The 21244-nt window shown below is 43.9% G+C and overlaps 1 protein-coding gene across 1 annotated transcript in view; it reads left to right on the top strand.

Annotated features, from left to right (window-relative positions):
• The window catches only part of Lrrc7 (leucine rich repeat containing 7), a 471125-nt gene that overhangs the window by 429445 nt on the left and 20436 nt on the right, over positions 1–21244 (top strand). Inside the window, exons 24-25 of the mRNA XM_051165943.1 lie at positions 5983–6204; positions 13855–13947. Coding sequence (XP_051021900.1) covers positions 5983–6204; positions 13855–13947 — 315 coding nt within the window. The remainder of the gene's footprint in view (positions 1–5982; positions 6205–13854; positions 13948–21244) is intronic.

Genomic DNA, 21244 nt, shown 5'->3' with positions numbered 1-21244 from the left:
CCAAAATGAGAGACAACATTCCTACAAAAAAAAACGTAAGTTTGTTCATTATGGCTGAAAAAGGAATCCTCTTTCCCTCCCCCCTTTATCCAGCCCCCTGTTGTTGGATACCTGGGCTGGCCCATGACTTAGGTGCTGTACACAGTGCTGCCAGAAGCTCTGGTGTTCAAGAGTCTCAGTGATCTGTCTGCCTGGAACTCTTCGTCAGCACTCTGGGGTGAGCGCTGGGTCATAAGACAGGCCTATTTCAGTTTTCTTAGTAAACCTCCATACTGATTTCACAGTGGCAGAACTGGTTTAGATTCCCAGTAGGGTGTACATGGACCCCTTCGTCTACATCCTCACTGGCATGTGATGGTGTTATTCTTAGTGGTTGTTATTTGCACTTCCCTGAAGGGTGGTAAGGGTCTCGTCTGCTTATTTCATATTCTGAGATTTGCCTACTCATCTCATTAGTTCCTTCATTGACTTGGTGATTTGATTTCTTGTTATTTAGGTCTTGTGTGTGTTCTTTAAGTGTCCTAGATATTACGTCAGATGGATAGCCAGTGAAGCTGTTTCCTTCTCATCCTCTAGCCTGTCTCCTCATTCACTTGTTTCCTTTGCGGTGTACAATACTTTTAGTTTTGTTAAATCTCATTTCTCAATTTTTGGTGTTATTTCCTGAGTCACTGGTGTCATTTGGGGGCGGGGGTAGTCCCTGCTTATGCCAGCATCTCTGAGTGACTGTCTTAAGGTCTTTGCTTTACTGAGCCCTGCTGTCACTGCAGGGGCCTGCCCGTGTCTCTGTCTAGCAGGCGAATTTGGTGGTGTGATTCTCGCCTTAGCTGTGTCCCACAGGCCCCGCTGATTATATCTTCATGGACAGTGTTCGGTGCACTGTCTGACCTGCCCTGGCCTTTCTCATTGGGCCTACACTGTTTAGAAATATGTTGTTTGCGGTGTTTGGGGAGTGTCCTCCCATCCTTCTGGTAGGGGCATATAGTGTAAGGGAATTGTGGTTGGAGACCGCCTTCGGGGTGACTTCAGTCAACTTGTTGAGAGTTGTTTTTCAGTTCAGGTCATGCCGTAGACAGATTGGGAGGATGCTGGACATGACAATGTCTAGACATGGTCAGTGCATGGTTGTGTTGGGCTCCCATGTAATTTTTTATTCTTAATAATTTTCAGCCTATATTTTTCTATCAGTCATTTGGAAATGGATATTACAGCTATCTAGTCCTCTTCTACTTCAACAATTTTTGTTTTCCATAGCTGCACCTCTGTTGTCTGACTATATAGAGATGGCTACAATTTTTGATGAACTAACTTCTTTCATAGTATAAAATTCCAATCTGTCTCCGGTACATCATTTTTCTTTTCCTTTGATTAACATTTACACAATGTAACTTTGTATATCAGTTTTTCTCTGTCTGTATCGTGGTATTTAAAGTAAGAATTGAGTGGCTGAGAAGATTGGCCAGTTGATAGTTTTGCCGGACACAGGCTTGGAGGATCAGAGTTCAGATCAGAGCACAGGTGAAGAGCTAGAAACAGCAGGTGCGACTTGCAATCCTGGCACTGAGAAGGCAGCTGGAAACAGATCCCTGGGTTTTGCCGGCAAGCCATGCTCAGTCAGTGAACTCAGGTTCAGTAAGAGAACGTTTCAAAAAATAGAGTGGAGAGCAACTGAGAAACACTCCCAACATCAACCCCTGTCCTTCGCATGTGCATATATACCCACATGTGCACACTCACAAGCATGGTGATAGAGACACACACGTGCACTATATATGCACATACAAAAACAGTAATAAATTAAGGATTGATGCATCAAAGTTTTAATTTTAATTTTTTTTACTTGTAATTGTGGGTTTTGTTGCTTCTGGTTTTTATTTCCCTGCTTCTTATTGAATGTCTCCTCAAATTTAATTTTCATTTATTAATTATATTTTTAGTGTGACCCTTTATATAGCTTTTGTAGTGCTGCTCCTGAGGTGTACACACACACACACACACACACACACACACACACACACACACACAGAGGGAGGTTGCAGAGAGACAGGAGAGAGAGATTACAGATCTACTGGTGTCGAGATTTAGTGGCTAAAGCTACATGGACCTGACCTCCCTTCCACTTCATGCTCTCCCCTGCCTTGTGTGGTCAGACTCCTCTTGTGTCTGGCCTATGTGTGTCTGCACATAGCCACACAAGATAGTGTCATAATTTTATTCTGATCCTAAACGAAAGCTCACAAATTTAAGGGAAGAAAAGCCGACTTATCCACTGCCTGATCTGTTGGCAATGTTTTTTCCTCCCTTCTTAACCATACAAGGTTTTTCTGCTTCTGTTTCCTTCCTGCTGGTGAGCTGCCTTATGATACTATTTTAAGAGAGTCCTTAGGACAACAAATTTCCCTCATCTGAGACTGTTCTGATTTCCTGTTCATTGCTGAAGAATATTTGGACAGTTAGAGAATTTAAGCTGACAGTTAATTCTTTCCAGCACTTGAAAATTATGTAATTTCCTTCTGTCATTCATCGCTTCTGGCGAGACATCTGTTGACATTCAAATTGTTTTTCCTTGTAGAGAAGGTGTCGTCTTTTTCTCTAGTTGCTTTGAAGGTTTTATTTGCCTTTAGCTTTTAGTCATTAAATTAGGCTGTGTCTACACACATACCTTGTTTTCTATGCTTCCTGAACCTGTCAAGTCTTGTCAGTTACCAAATTTCTAGGATTGGTGAGGAGATTATTTTTTTTTTTAAGATTTATTTTATTTTTAATTATGTCTGTGTGCAGTGCCCACGTAGACCAGGAGAGGGTATCCGATCCCCTGGAGCTGGAGTTCCAGGATGTGGACGCTGGGGCATCTCCCAGCCCCTGGGTACTGTTTCTTCTGGTTTTAGCTCCACCCCCTTCTCTTGTCATTCTGACAGCATGATTGCTAAAACACTGTGTCATCTCACAGGCTTTTTGAGACTTTCCTCATATTTTTCCAGTGTGCTCTTTCTCTGTTACTCAGAGAGGATGATTTCTGTTGTCCCAGTTCCCAGCTCTCTGTGGTCTCTTGCTAGGATTCTCCATCACCTGGGCTTTCTATGTCAACCGCCATGCTTTTCAGCTCTAAAATCCCCATGTCCTTCTTTCTGCCTGTCTCTGTTCACTGAGCCTTTATCCTTCTTTGCCGATGCTTTTATTACCCATGTGTATTGGGTGTATACCGTCATGTTATGGAACATGTATGCTTTTCTCCAGCCTCCCCTTTCAAAGCCCCCAAATTATCAAGTCGTCTGTTTCTTCTTGTCATTCCAAACATGTCACACTGTCTTTGCAGAATCCTTTGTGTTTGCATTCCCCATACAGTGACAGGCAGCGCGCACATGCCTTACTTCCCTCAAACCCCCTTGCTTGAACAATCCCAGCTGCTGACATATGTGTTCCTGCCGATGTGTTGTACTTCATTGTCAGCATCCTCATCACCTTCATGAAGCTTCTGTGTTTCCTGTCTTCGAACCACATCCATCCCTCTAAAGCATCTTGTCATTTGTGTTTGTTTGATTTACACAACAAAGTGTTTGTTCTTTGCCACCTGCTGCCCACAGCCCAGGAGAGTGGACGGGCAGGCAGAATCGCGTGTGGAGTGATTGCTTGCTCCCTCCATACACACAACCTGAGAACACAAGCTTTATCAATTCATAGTAACAGAAAGATTGTTGCTAAGTGCAACAGCACCACCCTGATGCCTACCTGTAAGCTTGAAGCCCCAAACAGAGCATCTGAGACCCAGCAGGCCTAATCCGAGCTGCCAAGGACCTGCCTGTGCATACCAGCCAGACCCTGTGGTTCCTCTGCGTGGTTCCCTTGCCGTCCTCAGTTGAGCTGGTGATGGGGGCCAGGCTGCAGTGTAAGGCCATAGTCAAGAGGATGACCTTTGATAGACGGCTTTGCCAAATCCTTGTTTGACAGTTCCCAGTTATATGAATTACTTGGGCACATTGCATACTGTTGTACAACCTTAGTTTCCTCTTCAGTAAAATTGTATAATGATGATAACAACAATAATGATGGTGATGATAATCACCTCTTCGTGTGGTTGTGGAACTCGAGGAGGTGAGATGTCACTCAATCCTCAGCACCACATGTTTGCGCGATAACCATTGTTTATTCATTGATTTGCTGCACCATTCACTGAGCAAAGTAAGTAGGATATGCTTCGTGTCCTTAAATATTCAAACTAGGGGCAGGGGGATGGCTTGGTTGGTAAAGTGCCCACATAGGCAGGATGGCCTGAGTTCAGATCTCCAGCACCTACCAAAAAATCTAGTTATAATGGATGATTGTAAGCCCAGAACTGGGGAGACAGAGGCTGACAGCTCCTGGAGCTAACATAACCAGGCCAATGTGCTTCAGGTTAGGTGAGAGAACCATTAAGAAAGACACTCAGTGTCAACCTCTGGCCTCCAGATGGGCATCCACACATGTACATGTGCACACATTCATGAACATGTACACACACCATAGAAAAACAATTGAAGTATCTATATAGTTCTGAGTTCAAACTGGCCTGACAGAGGGAAAAAAAATCAGGAAAAAAAAAAAAGAAAGAAAGAAAAGAAAAGAAACAAACCATAAGCCTAAAGTTAAGCGTTCTGGAGAATAGAGAAGTCTGTTTCACCTTTCAACCAAGCCATTTCCAAATTAATCAGAAGAGTGGCTTTCAAGCAGACATTATTGATTTTCTCCTGCAGAGCATATATTAAGGTGCCGAAGCTGCCAAATCTTTTACCAAGTGAAGGCGGGAACCAGGTAGGAATGCAGAAATCAGCCCCAGTCAGCCTTCCTCCTCTGGCCTCTTGGATCATTCTCTCTGATCTGTAGCTGCCTGTGCCCAGTGTGGTCATTTAGCAGAGAACAGCTCAGAATAGACCCCTAGCTTTACTGAGCTTCCATCCACCAAGCAAGAAAATGGAAAGCTTGTGGCTACAGAGATGAGATGAACTTCACATAAGGACTTCCAGTCTCCTGGGCTGGCAGGAAAGTGAGAAGGTTTCTGGAAGGTTCCTAAGAATAAAGATGAGCCTGGGGTATAAGGATTTGCCTTTGGGGTTATGCTAGCCGGGTACAGGAGACCATCACACTGAGGTCACTGCCGTGTCACTGGTACAGGCCAAAACCCCACCCCCTTCCCTCCAATTCCCTATGGCGGAAATATCTCTAATGCTCCTGAAGTCAGAAAATGGGTTTACAATGCCGAGACAGCTAACCGGACACCTAAAATAGAGTCCAGAGGCTGGTTGTTTCGCATTGCACATTGCCAATTAATAAATTAGAGTATTCTCTCTCTCTCTTTTTTAAACTACCTCTCATTTGGAACCCAGCAACATATGTCCCTCTAGATGGTGTTCCGTGTTCACTACAGGTTTCTTTATTTTTAACAGAAGGAAGTGCACACCTCATTCCCGCAGATGGCAGCTGCTTGCAGGCATCTAGCACATGATTAATTTCTAATGCTCTTGGGCTAATAATGTAACAAATTAATAAACACTGATTATTCTCTTCTGAACAGCTCTCTGTGCTCCCATGTCACAGAACTTAGGCAATTCCTCTGTTTTCACCTCTGATCTCTCTGGGTTATTTTTTTTTTCAATATAAATGTGAGCTAGAACTCTCTTTTATTTTTAAGTTGTGACATATATATATATATATATATATATATATATATATATGTATGTATGTATCCTTCCCAGATGAATTTTATTTCCTTAAAAATCAGGAATAAAATATTTGGCAAACCACCAGGTATCTGCACCTGTAACATCTCCATCAGCCCCATGGACACACCCTACCTTTCCTATGTCATCCTGCCCAGCCTGAGCTGAAAGGCCACATGATGCCTTCTCACCTGTGGGGGATCTCCTTCCAGACTCTCGCCCAGGGTGTTGCATGGTGCCTTCTGTTTGCATCACAGGGAACCCAACCTGACAATTCTACTTTCCACAGGCAGGCAGCCACATTCAGACCCTGATGGGGTCGCAGAGCCTTCAGCACCGCAGCCGGGAGCAGCAGCCATATGAAGGGAACATCAACAAAGTGACCATTCAGCAGTTCCAGTCGCCGTTGCCTATCCAGATCCCCTCATCACAGGCCACCCGGGGACCGCAGCCTGGACGGTGCTTAATTCAAACAAAAGGGCAGAGGAGTATGGATGGCTATCCTGAGCAGGTAAGGAGGCTCCTGTAACTGTAAGTAAATATTCAGGAAGGTAGAACGGCTCCACACGGCATGCTGGCCCCACACACACGATGTCCTTCGTGGACACTGACCATGGTTATGGGCAATGACACATTGGTAAAACACCCTTCACATGCAAAATGCAATGGCTCTCCAGTCCTGTCCTTCCTTCCCACTGTCCACGCCGACTCAACTCTTCAGCACATCTGAGTGTTACAAAGAAACTCTGTGGACAGGGTGTGTTCACTAAGGCCCCTGGGGAACGGACGGTCTGAAAGGTGAACTATGATTCTCTCCTCATTTGCAGAAAAACATTTTTAGTCCTATTTTTTTCTGGTTGTAGAGTATTTAAAACTCTAACAAGTTTTATTGGAATAGAAATATTTTAAATGCTCCAGAAATGATTCATATGGTGTAGATAAATCACAATAATGAGAAAGATTGTCCTCCCACCCTGACTAGACCTGGGCCTTGCTCCCCACTGTAGAACACCGTCCTTCCTTGAGACCAGAAAAGATATCACCAGACAGAAGTTTAGCGAGGAGACACTGTCATCTAACACATACAGTTATTCTCTCTTTATTACTCAGATTATTATTAGACAAAGATCCATGGCAATTTCCACCCTTCACGTAGTTTATAAACCGCCCGTGCTGTTATTGATTATTCAAAGTGTTACATGCTAGCCAGCGCTCTTTTCTAAACATCCCTGTCAACATTAGCTTCTCTCTCTAGTTCTTCTCCATAAAACCTTTTATCACTGGGACCCCTGCTGCTTCAAGCATTGTTTCTTTCTTATATCTGCCCTGTGTCAATCATTCTGAGGATCGGAGATGCCCAAGACAATTCTATTTCCCTTTCCTTGATCCAGGCCATGTGTTGGATTTAGTGTGTAACAAGCCAGGCAGGCACCTATAGTCAGATAATGACGGATACACTGATTGCCCCAGAGGTTCTAAAAAGCTAATGAGGTGAAAAATATGCTTAAACCAAGGTTCTGTTCACATCTGACTCCACAGGAAAAACTACCCTCCATCAAAAAGTTGACATTGCAAGGGGGCAAGTGCCCCAAAGCAGAGGGTGCCTCGTCTGATGAGCTGCTTGGAATGCTCCTCAGTCTCTACATGTTTTGCCTTCCCTAACCTCTGTTCTTCCTCATCTGTCATCCAAAAAACATCACCAAGCCAGGGGCTCGAAATCCGCAGCTCTTCCTTTACTGATATGAGCCACGTGACCCTGGCCATTCACTCCTCCTGCAGTTCTTCCTTTAAACTGAAAACAACTCCGCCTGTCAACAACTTGGCAAGTTTTTGGTAGGGCCAGGAGATGGCTTGGTCATAAATGACTCTCTGTGCTAGCATGAAAACATGGTTCTAGGGACAGAGCCCCGGTAAAATCTGGGTGTGGTTGTGCACCATTGTGATCTCAAAGCTGAGGAGGAAGATTTCAGTGGCTCCCTAGCACGCACTGGCTAATCAAGACTACTCAGTGAGTTCCAGGCCAATAGGAGATCCTATCTCAAAAAAGCAAGGTGGTTGGCACCTAAGGAACCGTGCCAAAGATTAGCTGACTCCTTGGCTCTGTGTGCATATGCACATACACCCCACAAACGTTTTGGTGAGAGTTAGATCCCACAGTCCTATGCAGAGGAGCATAGGTCACCTTCGCTGACACCTTAGCCTCCTTCCCAGGTCACCTCATTTCTGTGTTGACTGTGACCTAGGTGATGGGGATCTTGTGACATCCTCAGTGGTTCTGCACAGTTCAGTCGAAGTTCAGAGCCACTGCCTGAGGCATTCTATAGCCCAGCAGGGCCACAGTTGGACAATGTCCTGGCACCATCACTATGTAGAAGCCATACAAGCTGAATATTTTTAAAATAAGCTAATAGTGCCTCTGATCTTTCTTTATGCACGTTTATAACTGAAGGCAGAACGTGTTACATGCCTAGAACATAGAGATGCGCAAGCAGGCATGAGGAGGACACCACCAGGACAGTGAATGAGACCTCCCAAAACCTTCAGGAATTTACCATATGGTTCAAGTCTCAGTTCTGTGGTCCAGGATTCCAGGGTCTATCTTACTGAAAAGGCTAAGAGGGGCAAAGTGTTCCAGGTGGCAATATAGCAGCTAAGAAGCTGAGCTGCAACCAGGATGTGGTTTTGTGGAGTTTTTGTACTCCATGTCACGGCCTGAGGCACAATAACCCAGAATACAGCTAGACTAAGTCCCAATGAGGAGTAGAAATGGATAATAAACCCAGCAGTGCACAGTCTCCACCATGTGATTGCACACAACTTACAGAGACAATGTGTAGGTTTCACTGTACGTTCTTTGCCAAGCGATGAATTCTAAGAGCTTCAGCATTATTCTTGGGCTTTTGGATCAACTTATGGGGAAATATTTACAAAAAAAAAAATACTTTATGGAGGATCTGAGTGGGGAATAAGGAATCTTAGAAAACAGCAGATATGCCAGCCACTCAGTGTGTGCTGCCTTAATTAAATTGTTGCCTTTTAATATAAAAATTTGATTTTTTTTTTCTCTCCCTATTTTCTTTTATTTTCCTCCAGAGGGCAATCAAGCAAGGGCTTATTAAGAACTACAAGAAAGAGAGTCATGAAAATGCGTTGGCTTATATTTTTTCTTAGCATGTACTAATTGCATATATTTGTGGGGTTGAGATACACACTGCACTAATCTAATACAGCCTTCTTTGTCCACCCTCACGTCCTAATACCCAAACTCTAGAACCACTGTTCTGTGTTCATGTTAACTTTTCAAGCCTCAATATGTGAAAGAGAGCATAGTGTGCCATCTTCCTGTCTCTGGCTTATTTCACTTAACATAGTGCTTTCCAGTTCTGCCCATCTTGCTGTAAGCACCAGGGTTCCATCTGCAGAGCCAGGTAGCATTCCACTGACTGTAACTGCATCTCCTAGACATAGCTCTGCAGTAAACACAGACATGCAGGCTTCGCTCTGGTATGGTCAGTGCAGAGACTTCACTCTGTTCCCTGTAATGGTGCCTCTCTTTCTACATCACCACCACTTGTCAGTTTCTGTTGCTTATATTAACAACCATTCTAAGAGTGAGGTGGTATTCCCTTGCAGCTTTTTGATAAGTAATTTAACCAACTTTTTCAAGCCTTCCATCTTATGTCATTCACCACAATGTAGCTTTATTCAGCTACCCCCAAGAGCTGAAAGCCTCCACTGAAGTCTGGCACACGCTTCCAACAGCTGATAAGAGACCAGCCTATGGAACCAGGTGTCTGAGAGCGCCATATCTCAGCCAGTGCCTCACGGGTTCCATGTACCCCAAGGTAGCTCACAACCATTCACCCTGAGATGACTACGGATTGTCTGCTCCTGGCCTCCAAATACCGGAGTGGCCCAGTGTCCAGTCTTTCTGTCCACATCATCCCCACAGTGGCAGCTCCCAGTGCCAGGATGGGTGATTCCAGACTCTCTGTCACCAGCCCTGGCCTCCCACCTGCATTCAGCTGTCCAGCCATGTCTTCCCTCGCCCTCTGCCTGGCTTTTCTAAGCACTTGATCAATACGGCCAAAAGAGCTGTTGACCTTTTGACCCTGCCCTTTCTCCCACATCCCCGTCTATTTCCAGACATCCACATCCCCTTCAAGGACCTTCTATTCACCTCTCTGGTACAACCAAAAGTATCCCAAAACACCTCTGGAGGAACATCCTAAATCTCACGCCTTCCTTGCCACCCACTCCCATCCCGTTCTATCTACTTCTGAAGCTTCCTAAATGATATCTTTCCAGGGCGCCTCCCTCTGATCTGATCTGCTGCCAGGGTTATCTTTTGTTAATGAAATCTATTTAGAGTGCGGGGAGTCTTGTGGGAAAGTGGGGGTGGGGGAAGGATAGGAGGACCTGGAGGTGACATGGGCTCCACAAGAAGACGAACAGAGCCAACTGACAGGGCTCAGAGAGGCTTGCAGAGACTGAAGCACCAACCAAGGACAAGGCATGGACTGGCCCTAGGCCTCCTACACGGATGTAGCCGATGGGCAGCTCAGGCTTCATGTGGGTCCCCTAGTAAGGGGAACAGGCGCTGTCTCTGACACAGACTCTGTTGCCTGCTTTTTGATCACTTCCCCCTGTGAAGTTGCTTTTCCAGCCCACAGGGGAAAAGGATGTACTCAGTCCTGATGTGACTTGATGATATATTTTTTAAAATATAAAATGCTTTGTCCCATATAACAGAATGGAAAAATAAAAAATACATCCAGAAAATGAAATGACTTATTGTCCTCCAATATTTCTGAATAAATTTTTAGCTTTTACAGAATCATATAATGTCCCTGTGGGTCTAGCCCCTGTTCATATTGCCTTCTCTTCCTTACCGATCTGTCTTTTGCTCACGATAATCTTGCTGTTTTAAACTACATTTTATACACACACACACACACACACACACACACACACACACACACGCACGCACGCCACAGACTGGTATGTTTAAAGCATGCCGGTTGTATATTAATATTGTATAGTTGTATCATCACTGTAATACAATTTAGAACTTTCCCATCCTTAGCACTTACATCCTATGGTTCCCCCTCGCCTTCAGCCCCAGATGGTTATTGACCTCCTCCTGTCTCTGGTGAGTGTCCCTTGCTGACACTGTGCATCTCTTGACCCTTGCTTTCACCTACTCTGGTGTGCTCAGTGTTCTAATTACAGTGAGATCAACACAGACCAGAAGTGTCCAGTCAAGCAGCATGCGGAGGCAGGCTGAGCCTCACAGACCCACTGGTGACTGAGCTGACATTAGACATACATGTCATTTCATCTCTTAGGAGAAGAATGAAATACCAATTTCCACCAAATAAGCCCCTTATTAATTTGTGAGCCTTTTGTAAAAGCACTGCATCCCGGTTCCTTTCAGCGTCTCTTGCCTGCAAGGATCTTTCTCTCTCTTCTGACCCATAGCAGGCAGGTGCAAACCCTCAGCAAAGAGAAGCCCTCCTTCCCACAGGCCTTAGGAAAGCCCAGTAACTGTCAGCACTTACGGATCTGGTACATTGAATATTCTGGAAATAGCCGAGCTGCAGGTCACAGCCCGTGTCTGCCACCTTTACTATTTCTATTGTTGAAATGTATTGTGACACTATTCCCCCACCTGGCACCACCAGCCCTTGTTTCCCTTAGCTTCTCAGCACATTCCAGACTTTCAGTAATATAAATTAAATATAATCATTCCTTGGGAAAGGATGACTGTGGGAAGTTTTAAAATAATTCAGCTCTGGTTTTACAGTGACCTGAGAGTAGCCAGTAGGCACATCTTTTGTGCTATGTATGTAAAGCTTTTGTGAGACAGAACCAGGTTTATTGTCGTTGTTGTTGTTACAGATGCTTGTGTGTGTGCTCATGTGTGCATGCATGAGTGTGCATGTGTGAGTGTGCGTGCTCATATGTATATGCACAAGTGTTCATGTGTGAGTGTGTGTGCTCATGTCTGTGTGTATATGTCCATGGACTTCATTGTACAAATATAGCCAAGAAGAGACTTGATACCCTATGAGCATATACAGGGGGAGGTAATCCCCCTCAGGAACAGTCATAGGGGAGGGGAATAATGGGAAAATGGGGGGGGGGAGGAATGGGAGGATACAAGGGATGGGATAAACATTGAGATGTAACAAGAATAAATTAATAAAAAAAAATTTTTTTAATTATTATATATTTTAAAGTACTGGGGTTTTATGAGGACATCTTTGTATAAAAATACAATAAAGTATTTTCGCTCCATATCCTTTCTCTCCCTTCCCGTGACCTTCTTCTTCCCTTAGATCAATGGTCCTCAACCTCCCTGTTGCTTCAACCCTTTACTGCAGTTCTTCATGTTGTGGTAACCCCCAACCATAAAATTATTTTTGTTGCTACTTCATAACTGTAGTTTTGCTTCTGTTGTGAATCATAATGTAAAAATTTGTGTTTTCCTATAGTCTTAGGTGACCTCTGTGAAAGAATTGTTCAACAACAGCCCCCCCAGGGGTCATGACTAACAGGTTGAGATATTTCTGCTTCTCCTTTGTGTCATGTGTACATACATGACTTTTATGTGTCTATATAATACCTAAGACCCACAAATGAGGGAACATACGCTGTTACTATTTTTGAGACTGGCTTAACTTACTTAATGTGACACTTGAGAATGCATGCATCTGTAGCAAATACAAATGCATTGGATGCTTTCCTGTCGTTTTCTAATTATTAAATAGTAAAGAGGCAAAGTGCTACATAAATAAAGCTAAAATATCCCCTCTCACTACATCAAATGGTTTTATATTATAAGCCATTATAAGCTAATTTCTGCTATACTGTGAAAACTAGTTTTAGCAAATCCAGATCAGTTGAAGAAGTTGCAAATAAGTATAACTTAAAAGGGACTCTTTGCAATTGCAGTTACTTATAATTAGAGATTATCCACTGATGAGTTGAAAATAAAAATTACATTAGTGGTTTTTGTCCTGTTGCAAGTAAACCACAAGACAGATATCATTTTAGGGACAAGCACAGCTCACTAAATATGGTGCTACTAAGTAGGCTCGGTTCACTCCAAGTCTGGGAACTCATATGCACTTTGATTAATCATGAAATGTGATTCATATTTACCTCGAACCTTCTACAAAGAGAGACTAGAGGTGTTTTTAAAATAGGGAGCTGAGAGTGCTTTTGGCATTGGCATTTAACAGGTTTAGAGGCTGGGTGACTGCTGCGAGCCAGAGGCTTAAAGTTGCTTGACCAGCCAACCACGCAATCATCTTTAAGAAGTTTATTTATGTGTGTTTATTTAAATACAAAACACATGCCAGCATGCATATCATCATTTTCTTTTTCTTGACCTGTCACCTCACTGCTGCCCTTTGTTACCACCAGCTCCCCTGACTCCAGTGCCTGCTCTGTACCTAACACCTATGAATCTCCTTTCATTTAACAACAGAATGTTGCCTCTTAGATAGAAGGTTGTCATCATCTGGGGTCACCCTGTCCCACTCTATACACAAAGCCAGTATTTCCCCTCGGTCCCAACCCACCCGCAGCTCAGGATCCGTCCAGATGCCCTTATCTGTTGATGTGTCATCCTGCTTGCTCCCGTCTGCAAACACTGGGTCTGTAGTCTACATCAACATAAACACCTTCCTTGCACATTACTGAAGCCACAGCCCTCAGTAAGCCATACTTCTAAGATTGTCTGATGCCTCAGGGAGCAAGAGCACAGACTGCCAGACCAAGTTCTCCACAGCCCTGAAGCACTGGGTCCTGTCCAGTCTCCAGCTTTTATGGACCTTACTCTTTAGCATGTGACATAAGGCTTTCCTTCTAGTCCTCCCACTGCTGCCTCAGCAGCTGCTACAAAGCTGCCCTTTTGTCTCAGTGTTTCTACGTCAACATCCTGTTTCTGGTCCCTTCCTCAAACTAAAAACCTCAACACCCCTAAACACTACCGTGCCCAGAGACCTAGGGAGACATTGCCGGTTTGATGGAGTTTTTGTTGTTTACATCAGATCAGCATGGGCTCACTGAATACATGAGTGAATTGTAAAGCTTGTTGGACAATATTTAGTTGTAATGGCTGTTTGGTGACTTTTCCTATCTTTTTCCTTAGTTCTGTGTGAGAATAGAAAAGAATCCTGGGCTTGGATTTAGTATCAGCGGTGGAATTAGTGGGCAAGGAAACCCTTTCAAACCTTCCGACAAGGTAAGACGTGAACTCCTTCCTCCCAGCCTGAGTTTCAAACACTGCCTTCCACCGTGACGTGACAGAGGAAGGGAGCTGCCAATGTGTGTGTTGTGTCCAGCTGATCTAGCTAACCACGAAGCCAGTCAGAAACAGAAACATGTCTGTACAGGGAAATGGAACAGGAAAAACAAACATTTAACTTTTATGTTTGAAAAGAAAAGGGGTTTTGGAACCAGTCTCGTGGTTAGTTTTCATAGAGTTTGTGTGTGTGTGTGTGTGTGTGTGTGTGTGTGTGTGTGTGTGTGTGTGTGTGTGCCTATTTGTTTTAACTTTACAGTTGTATGTGGTAAAGAAATCTATGTAACTAATTTATAAGAAAACATTTCAAAATATTTATTTGTAAATTGTTCATTTGTTACTTAGGTAAAAAAAAAAAATTTTATAGTAACAAAATGATCCTACCTTGACTGGGTGTTCAGGCCGGCACCTGACCTCTACCCACTAGACTTGCAAAGGACTTCATCAACAGAATTTTGGAAATGAAAGTGACAGAAAACTAAGTTAATAATAAAATTAAAATTAGCATTAGCAGAAGATTCAGACCCTCCATGCAGGCCACCTGCCACCTAGCAGGACAGCCTAACCCCAGGCTCTGGTATCTAACTTTCTACCCTGAGCTATGTAGCCTGCCCTGCTACTATGAATGTGTAATAATCTGAAATGAAATCAATGTGGACAAATCCATTGACAGTTAGAATGATCTAACTTTGCTCTCACCAAACTTCGCTGCCTCGAGTGACATCTGGTACAGACCTTTCCAATTTACTGCTATTACAGAAGAAACTCACAAATGAATCTCTGAAAGCAAAATCTACTTCTGAAGAAAACTTGAACGCAGGACTGGGAGTATCTCCGTGGCTAAAGTACTGGCCTTGCAACCTGTAGTCCAGAGTTTGGATTCCCAGCACCCTGTAGGCATGGCAGCCAGCCTGTAACCCCCAAAGCAAAAGGCAGAGACCAGAGAACTAGAGCAATCTGCCAGCTAGAGATGAGTCTGTAGGCTCGAGGATGAGACCCTGACTCAAAGTATAGGATGAGGTGACTAAGGAAGACAGGTACACGAGCGATTGCTTCTATCTGGAGATTTCGAAAGCCTGAAGCAAGAACCTCATCCCGTATTTTTCTAACCTCTTTTCAGCCATTGTACTTCCGGCATTCCTCCTGCCCTTCCTCCAGTCTACAGAATGATAGAAAAGGTTGGGGTGGATTTTTTTTTCTTACACAGTGATGGCGTCCAGTAAGGAGATATGCAACTGTTTCAGAACACCACAGGTGAGAAGACCTTTGGCCAGGAAGCTGCTGCGGCACTGCAAACGCTGGTTCACCTTCACTTACATTCTGAGATGATGGTGACTTACAAAGTTAAAATAGTTGGTGACCTAGTCGTGGCAACCACTTATTTAATTAGGTAACTTGTCAGTAAGAGCTTAGATTATCAGGAACCTGTATGATACATCATTTAAGGTTCATGCCATCCTGTTTTATCCGTTGTGGTCCTCTCTTTCCAGTTCTTATTGGTGGACATTCATTCTGTGAGGTGATGGGCTTCAGGATGGCTGCTCTTCCCATCCTGCTAGTCCCCTCACTTTTCCCAAATACACCCCTTTTATTTTTGTGTCACGCACATCATGTTTATGAAAAATGCATAACTTGAAGTTGCACATATGAGAGAACGTGTACACATCTTTCTGACTCTGGCTTGTTCCCACTTTCCTGGAAATTAGATGATCTCATTCTTTATCACTGAATAAATCATAGGTTCTCAAGCGCGCGCGCGTGCGCGCGCGTGTGTGTGTGTGTGTGTGTGTGTGTGTGTGTGTGTGTGTGTACATATACATATACATATATGCATCCATCATCTGTCCACTGAGCTGATTCCACAATGTGACTGTGAGCGGTGCCACAGGGATAGCTCCGTTCTGTGCTAAGAGTCCTTCAGGTACAGTCCTGGGTCGGATACATCTGGGTCACGAGGTAGCTCTGTTTGGGTTTTTGTTTTTTTGTTTTTGTTTTTGTTTTTGTTTTATCTCTATATGGCTTTCCTGGTGGATTACTTAATGAGGGGATGTTAAACTTTTCAGCTGTTTGTATATTTGGATACTAAACCTCTCTGTTCTCTAAGCTGTTACCAGACTTCTCTGTTCAGTAGGATGCCTCTTCTCTTGTTTCCTCGCCTGTGAAGATACTCTGAATTTTATGTGACATCATTTCTCACTTCTTAGTTCTCTCCTGTGCCATTGAAGTCCTACTCAGAAAGTTCTTCTCTGTGTTAATCAGAAGAGTTTCCACTGTGTTGGTTTCTAAGTTTCAGTTCTTTTTGGTCCATCTTGGATTTACTTCTGTGCACAGTGAGAAATAATGGACTCAGCTTCACCTTCTATGTGTCTTGCTAACTCAGCACCATTTGTGACAGAGGCCACCTTTACCCAGCAGATGTTTCTGGCATCTTTGTCAAAATCCAGGTGACAATAGCTGTGTGGCCGACCACTCTTCCTGCCTTTGCCCTCACATCTCTTCGCTGAAATCTTTCAGTAAAAAGTTAGGTATCTGACCATCCTTTGTGCTCCTTTTCTCAGCATAGAAATTTTTTCAGCTACTTTTGGTAGGTAGAAGATGTTCTTTCGTTAGGAATAAACACATTACTAAACAGGGTGCTGAAATGGCACTCCACTCTGCTGTTTCAAAGTACAAAGACTGAGAACACAAGCTTCAGCATCATTTTCTTCTGCTGTGATGGCTCTGAATGCCTTTTAAGCATTAATCTAATTTTTGTTTGGGTGATTGTACTGACTCAACTGTGTCTGTGATCGTGTAATTCGCTCCTTGGGTTAAATGTAGCAGATAGGGAGTTCGCATTGTTTAACACAGCTGTTGGAGGGCTCTTCCTTGAAAGTACTTTTCTCTGCCTGATTACACTCCAAGCCACTTTTCAGTCTAAATCATGTCTCTCTATTATTGCAAAAGTGGTGGAGGTGACCAGATTTTCAGGGCTACAGAACATTGCTCAAGTTAGTAATACTTCCCTTGGCAATCCTAACTTATAATGGGGTCCTGAATGGCATTCGAACGGCCTAAAGATGTTGGCTCTAACAATTTACACAGGAATTTAGTCTGTTCACTGGGAGAGAGTTTCGTTCCTCGGTCTCATGTCCCACATAAGCCCAGGGCTTGGAAAGAGAAGATGGATAAAGTGCTCACCTTGAAAGCACAAAGATCCAAGTTCAATCCCCCAAGAACATACATTTTCAAAGTTGGGTTCAGTGACACGCATTTGTAATCCCAGCACTGGGGAAGCAGGGTGGGGTTGGACAGATCCCTTGATAGCCAGCTACCCCAGCTTATTTGGAAGCTCCAGGCTATGAAAGAGCCCTCATCTCAAAAAGATGGAGGACAGCCTGAGGAATGAATGACATCTGATGCTTTAGTCTAGCCTCCCACACACATATGCGACACACACACAAACACACATGCCCCTACCTGTAGATGCACTTAGCAGCAGAGCACATGACAAACTCACACCTTGTGGCATTGAGACACAGACGGTATTCTAACGCTGAGATGCTGAGAATATTAGTAATCAGCCAAAATCCTCCCATCTGCTTCAACAAACCCATGGAGATCAGCGTGCCTCCTCCACTGAACCTCGGTAATCAGGGAGTACAGTAAAGTGAGGGTTGACAGTCAGTTATGTGGCTTGAGGGCTAATGTATCCTGACAGTGGTGATTCTGACAACGGGGCAAACACACTGTGCTTTCCAGCAAGACACGCTCACCACTTCATGGTTTGCAAAATCCAAGGAATTCCCCACTGTGAGTCCCATGGGAAGATGTTAGGAAGAGGAAACCAGACTAACAGAGGATGATGTCAAGCTGCGCAATATCCCGTAAAGCATCCGAGACCCTTCGGATGGAAGCGCTCCTAATAAAACATTCAGAGCTCATCCAGGGCCTAACCTCCTTCCTGGCTCCATTGCAGGAGAGGACTAACTGCCTAGGATTTAAAGATTTTCAGGGAGACTTGCAGTGACATCTGGTCACAGACTTACACGCTTTGTTATGGACCCAGATCACCCACATGGGGCTTACAGCAGGAGACAGCTCTGTGGGAGAGCCACCCACCTACTCTCCGCAGTTCATCAAATGCCCAAGCTAGGCCAACAGCATGGCGCTCAGCCATTTTTTTTCACCTAAGGAAATCTGAATGTCAGCACAGAAGTGACAAGAGAAATGAGTCCATGTTTGTTTGTTGATTTGCCTGAGGTACAGGCAAAATTCCAAGCCCTGGGAAGAGTGTTGGGAGATGTAAAATAGTCACCAATGAACTTTAAGCAAATGCCATAGGGTCTCTGGGATATCACCAAATTATTTTCAATCGTTGCCTCTGCCTGTCTGCATGAGTTGCAGCAGGGCCCAGGCCCTTCACACCCTGCCTTCCACTCCTGGAAGCAGTGAGCCTTTTCTTTTGTGTAGATATGGAAATTATGTCAAGTTAAGGTTCTTGTAAGGTCAATACCAAAAAGGGAAAGGTAGCTAGATGCAGAAGCAAACTGATTTTGGACACCTTTGGGCCAAGACATCAATACCAAAGACATCAATAGCAACACCAAATCAAAAGTGCCTAAGGATTATTTTCTCTTCTTTCTGTAATCCTCATGGTATTAGATGGTTCATAAACAAAGAATTGCAAAGGTGTGCTTTTAAATTCTGAAGAAAAACAAAAAACACAGTCCACGCATGTTTCTTGTCTCTTCGTAGATATGAAAACCGTGAACGACAAATAGACTTGTCTTTATCACATGTAGTTGACGCTTACACACGTATCAGCCCACATTGTTGATCACACGCCTCTCTTCCCTTTGTACAACTACTGGATACATCTGACTTACTGTCTGGACTCACAAATTCATTTTGTAATATAGTTTACATATCTGCCCCACTTTCACTTCCACTTAAAGCTGTAGTGACTGTGCAGTGCTTTGGAGACGCTATCAGTTAAGGCAAAAACAACAGTGAAGATGGAAGGATAGATTTCTCGGTGCTTGTTAACTCAACTTTGGATGACTTTTTAAGAAGGAGATTAAAACAGAGTGTATTTCACATGTAAACCTGGATGCTTTCAGGTAAACTTTTAGCACACGTTATTTTATAACACACTGATTGTTTCAGGTGTGTCTTACCCCATTGCAACATGAAGTTATTTCTGGACAGTAAAAGTGAAACATGATGTGTTTTTTTTTTTTAAATAGAAAGCGAGTCATTGCTCATTTCTTTCAGTGTCTCAGTACTGGGAGGAAGCAGTGGTGCTCTTAGCAGAAGGTTGGTCTTTATAACCAAAAGGATTGCTATGGGTACGACTCCTTTCAAGTGTTACTAAAGAGCAAGCGATGCCTATTGACCCATTAGAAAATGTCAGCAACTGCACCCTTGAGCAGGAAGTATTCTGACCTAGGAAAGCAGCTAACGTCGCTTGGTGCAGGCTCAGCTCTTGGGAAGACATAATGAGATGTATAGGGTCCATCTCTCCAGCCCCCCGCCAAAATAAATATTTTTAAAAATAGCACTCTTAGCTGGGTGTAGTAGTGCATACTGTACCTCCGCGCTCAGGCAGCTGAGGCAGGAGGACCTTTACAAGCTCAAGTCCAGACAACTTGGAGTACATATAAACTTTCAAGACAGCCTGGGCTACATAGTAAATCCTACCACTCCCACCAAAACAAAAAACAAAAAACCGAAGTCCAATGAAATCAAAGCCCCTGTGGATGGCCAGCTGTGCTAGCACTGACTCGTAATTATTAACATCCTCTCTGCTAGACCACACTGGCTAGCTAGCATGGAGCAAACTCAGCCTAAAATGGAACCAGACAGAATTTGCCAGCTTTATCTTCAGGTTTGTTTCTGTTCATTGAGAAATGCCAGACAATTACAATCAAAATACAAATGCACTTTAAAGTCACTCAGAGATCACATCTTATACAAGTCTAAGAACTGACATCTGCTCCATAGAAGGGAGTTGCTGAGAACCCAAGTATGGGTGTGTGTGGACTCTACCACACCCTGTTTACAGAGGACCCTATTTTCAGCTGTTTTTTGGAAGTGCATAATGTTCTGGCTTCCTATTTTCTTAAAAATATTAATCAATGTAGAATTCTTGGAATGATTTTAAAGCCATAGTAATAAAACTAGAACACAATGAATGAATAAAAAGTAATGGCTGTCAGGTCTCTGCCCATAGCAGTATTAATTAATAATTATTCATATGTTCTGTTTTCCCTCATTCTGCACTGAAGTTCTGTGCTGGGCAAGCCAGCATTTTATCTCCCAATCCTAATTTCCAGAAGTCACTGGGAAACAGAAAACAAAGTCACCAGGAAGCAGGAAACCACACCAAGCCTGCAGCCTGTGACTGTCAGCTGAGGGTGGGATCCATCAGGAATTAAGGAAGGAAGGAGGTGTGTCTAGTAGACTCAGGTCTCACCAGCTCCTCTGAGTGCCGTCCCAGAGCGAGTTGTCCATCTGTTGTGGGTGGCAGGCCTCCTCAGGGAGGAGGGTGCAGCTCCCACATTTTCCAAAGAGGACATTGCAGGCTGAGGGTAGTTTTCTGAGAAGAGTCCCTCAGGAGCTTCCAGCAGCACCGACAGTGGGGGTAGTCAGGACACATCACACCAAGGCGTTATCAGTGGGATTCCTCTCCCTTTCCTTCTGAGTAGCCTTAGAGCCCAACCAGCTTCTGTCTACAGAGCTCTCAGCCACCGTGACTGAGTGTTCCCAGCGTCGCAGACCTCACTATGGACTCTGACCTCTTTACATCACTGATGAGGCCCTGCCTGACCCTTCTAATTACTACATCTTCAAATCAAAGCCCCAGCCCAAGCATACAGTCACTCACTGAACAACATTGTGTTCTTTTGTACCTAAAAGAAGTAGCTTGAATATTGATAGGAAGAAAAAGGCTTCTGGGGTGAACACTTGGGGAGTTTTCTTAATGTCAAGTGTGAGCTTCGGTGAGATCCAGACATGAGCTGAGCGAACACCAGGTATGTTCTCGCTGTTTGTGCCTTTGCTCCCAACTCATCCAAAAGCTCCTAGGGATCCAGCAAGGTGCTTAGTGAGCCTGATGGCCTGAGTTCAAAGCCCAGAACTCTCATGGTAGAAGGAGAAAACTAATTTCCACAAGTTTCCCTCTGATTTCCTACATACATGCTGTGGTGCTTGCACATCCACAGTCATGTACACTAAATAAATTAATAAATGCAAA

This window comes from Acomys russatus, chromosome 23 (genome assembly GCF_903995435.1).
Source record: "Acomys russatus chromosome 23, mAcoRus1.1, whole genome shotgun sequence".
In the NCBI taxonomy this organism is placed as follows: domain Eukaryota; kingdom Metazoa; phylum Chordata; class Mammalia; order Rodentia; family Muridae; genus Acomys; species Acomys russatus.
The sequence above is the reverse complement of the archived record's forward strand: the minus strand, read 5'-3'. Positions and strand labels throughout refer to the sequence as shown.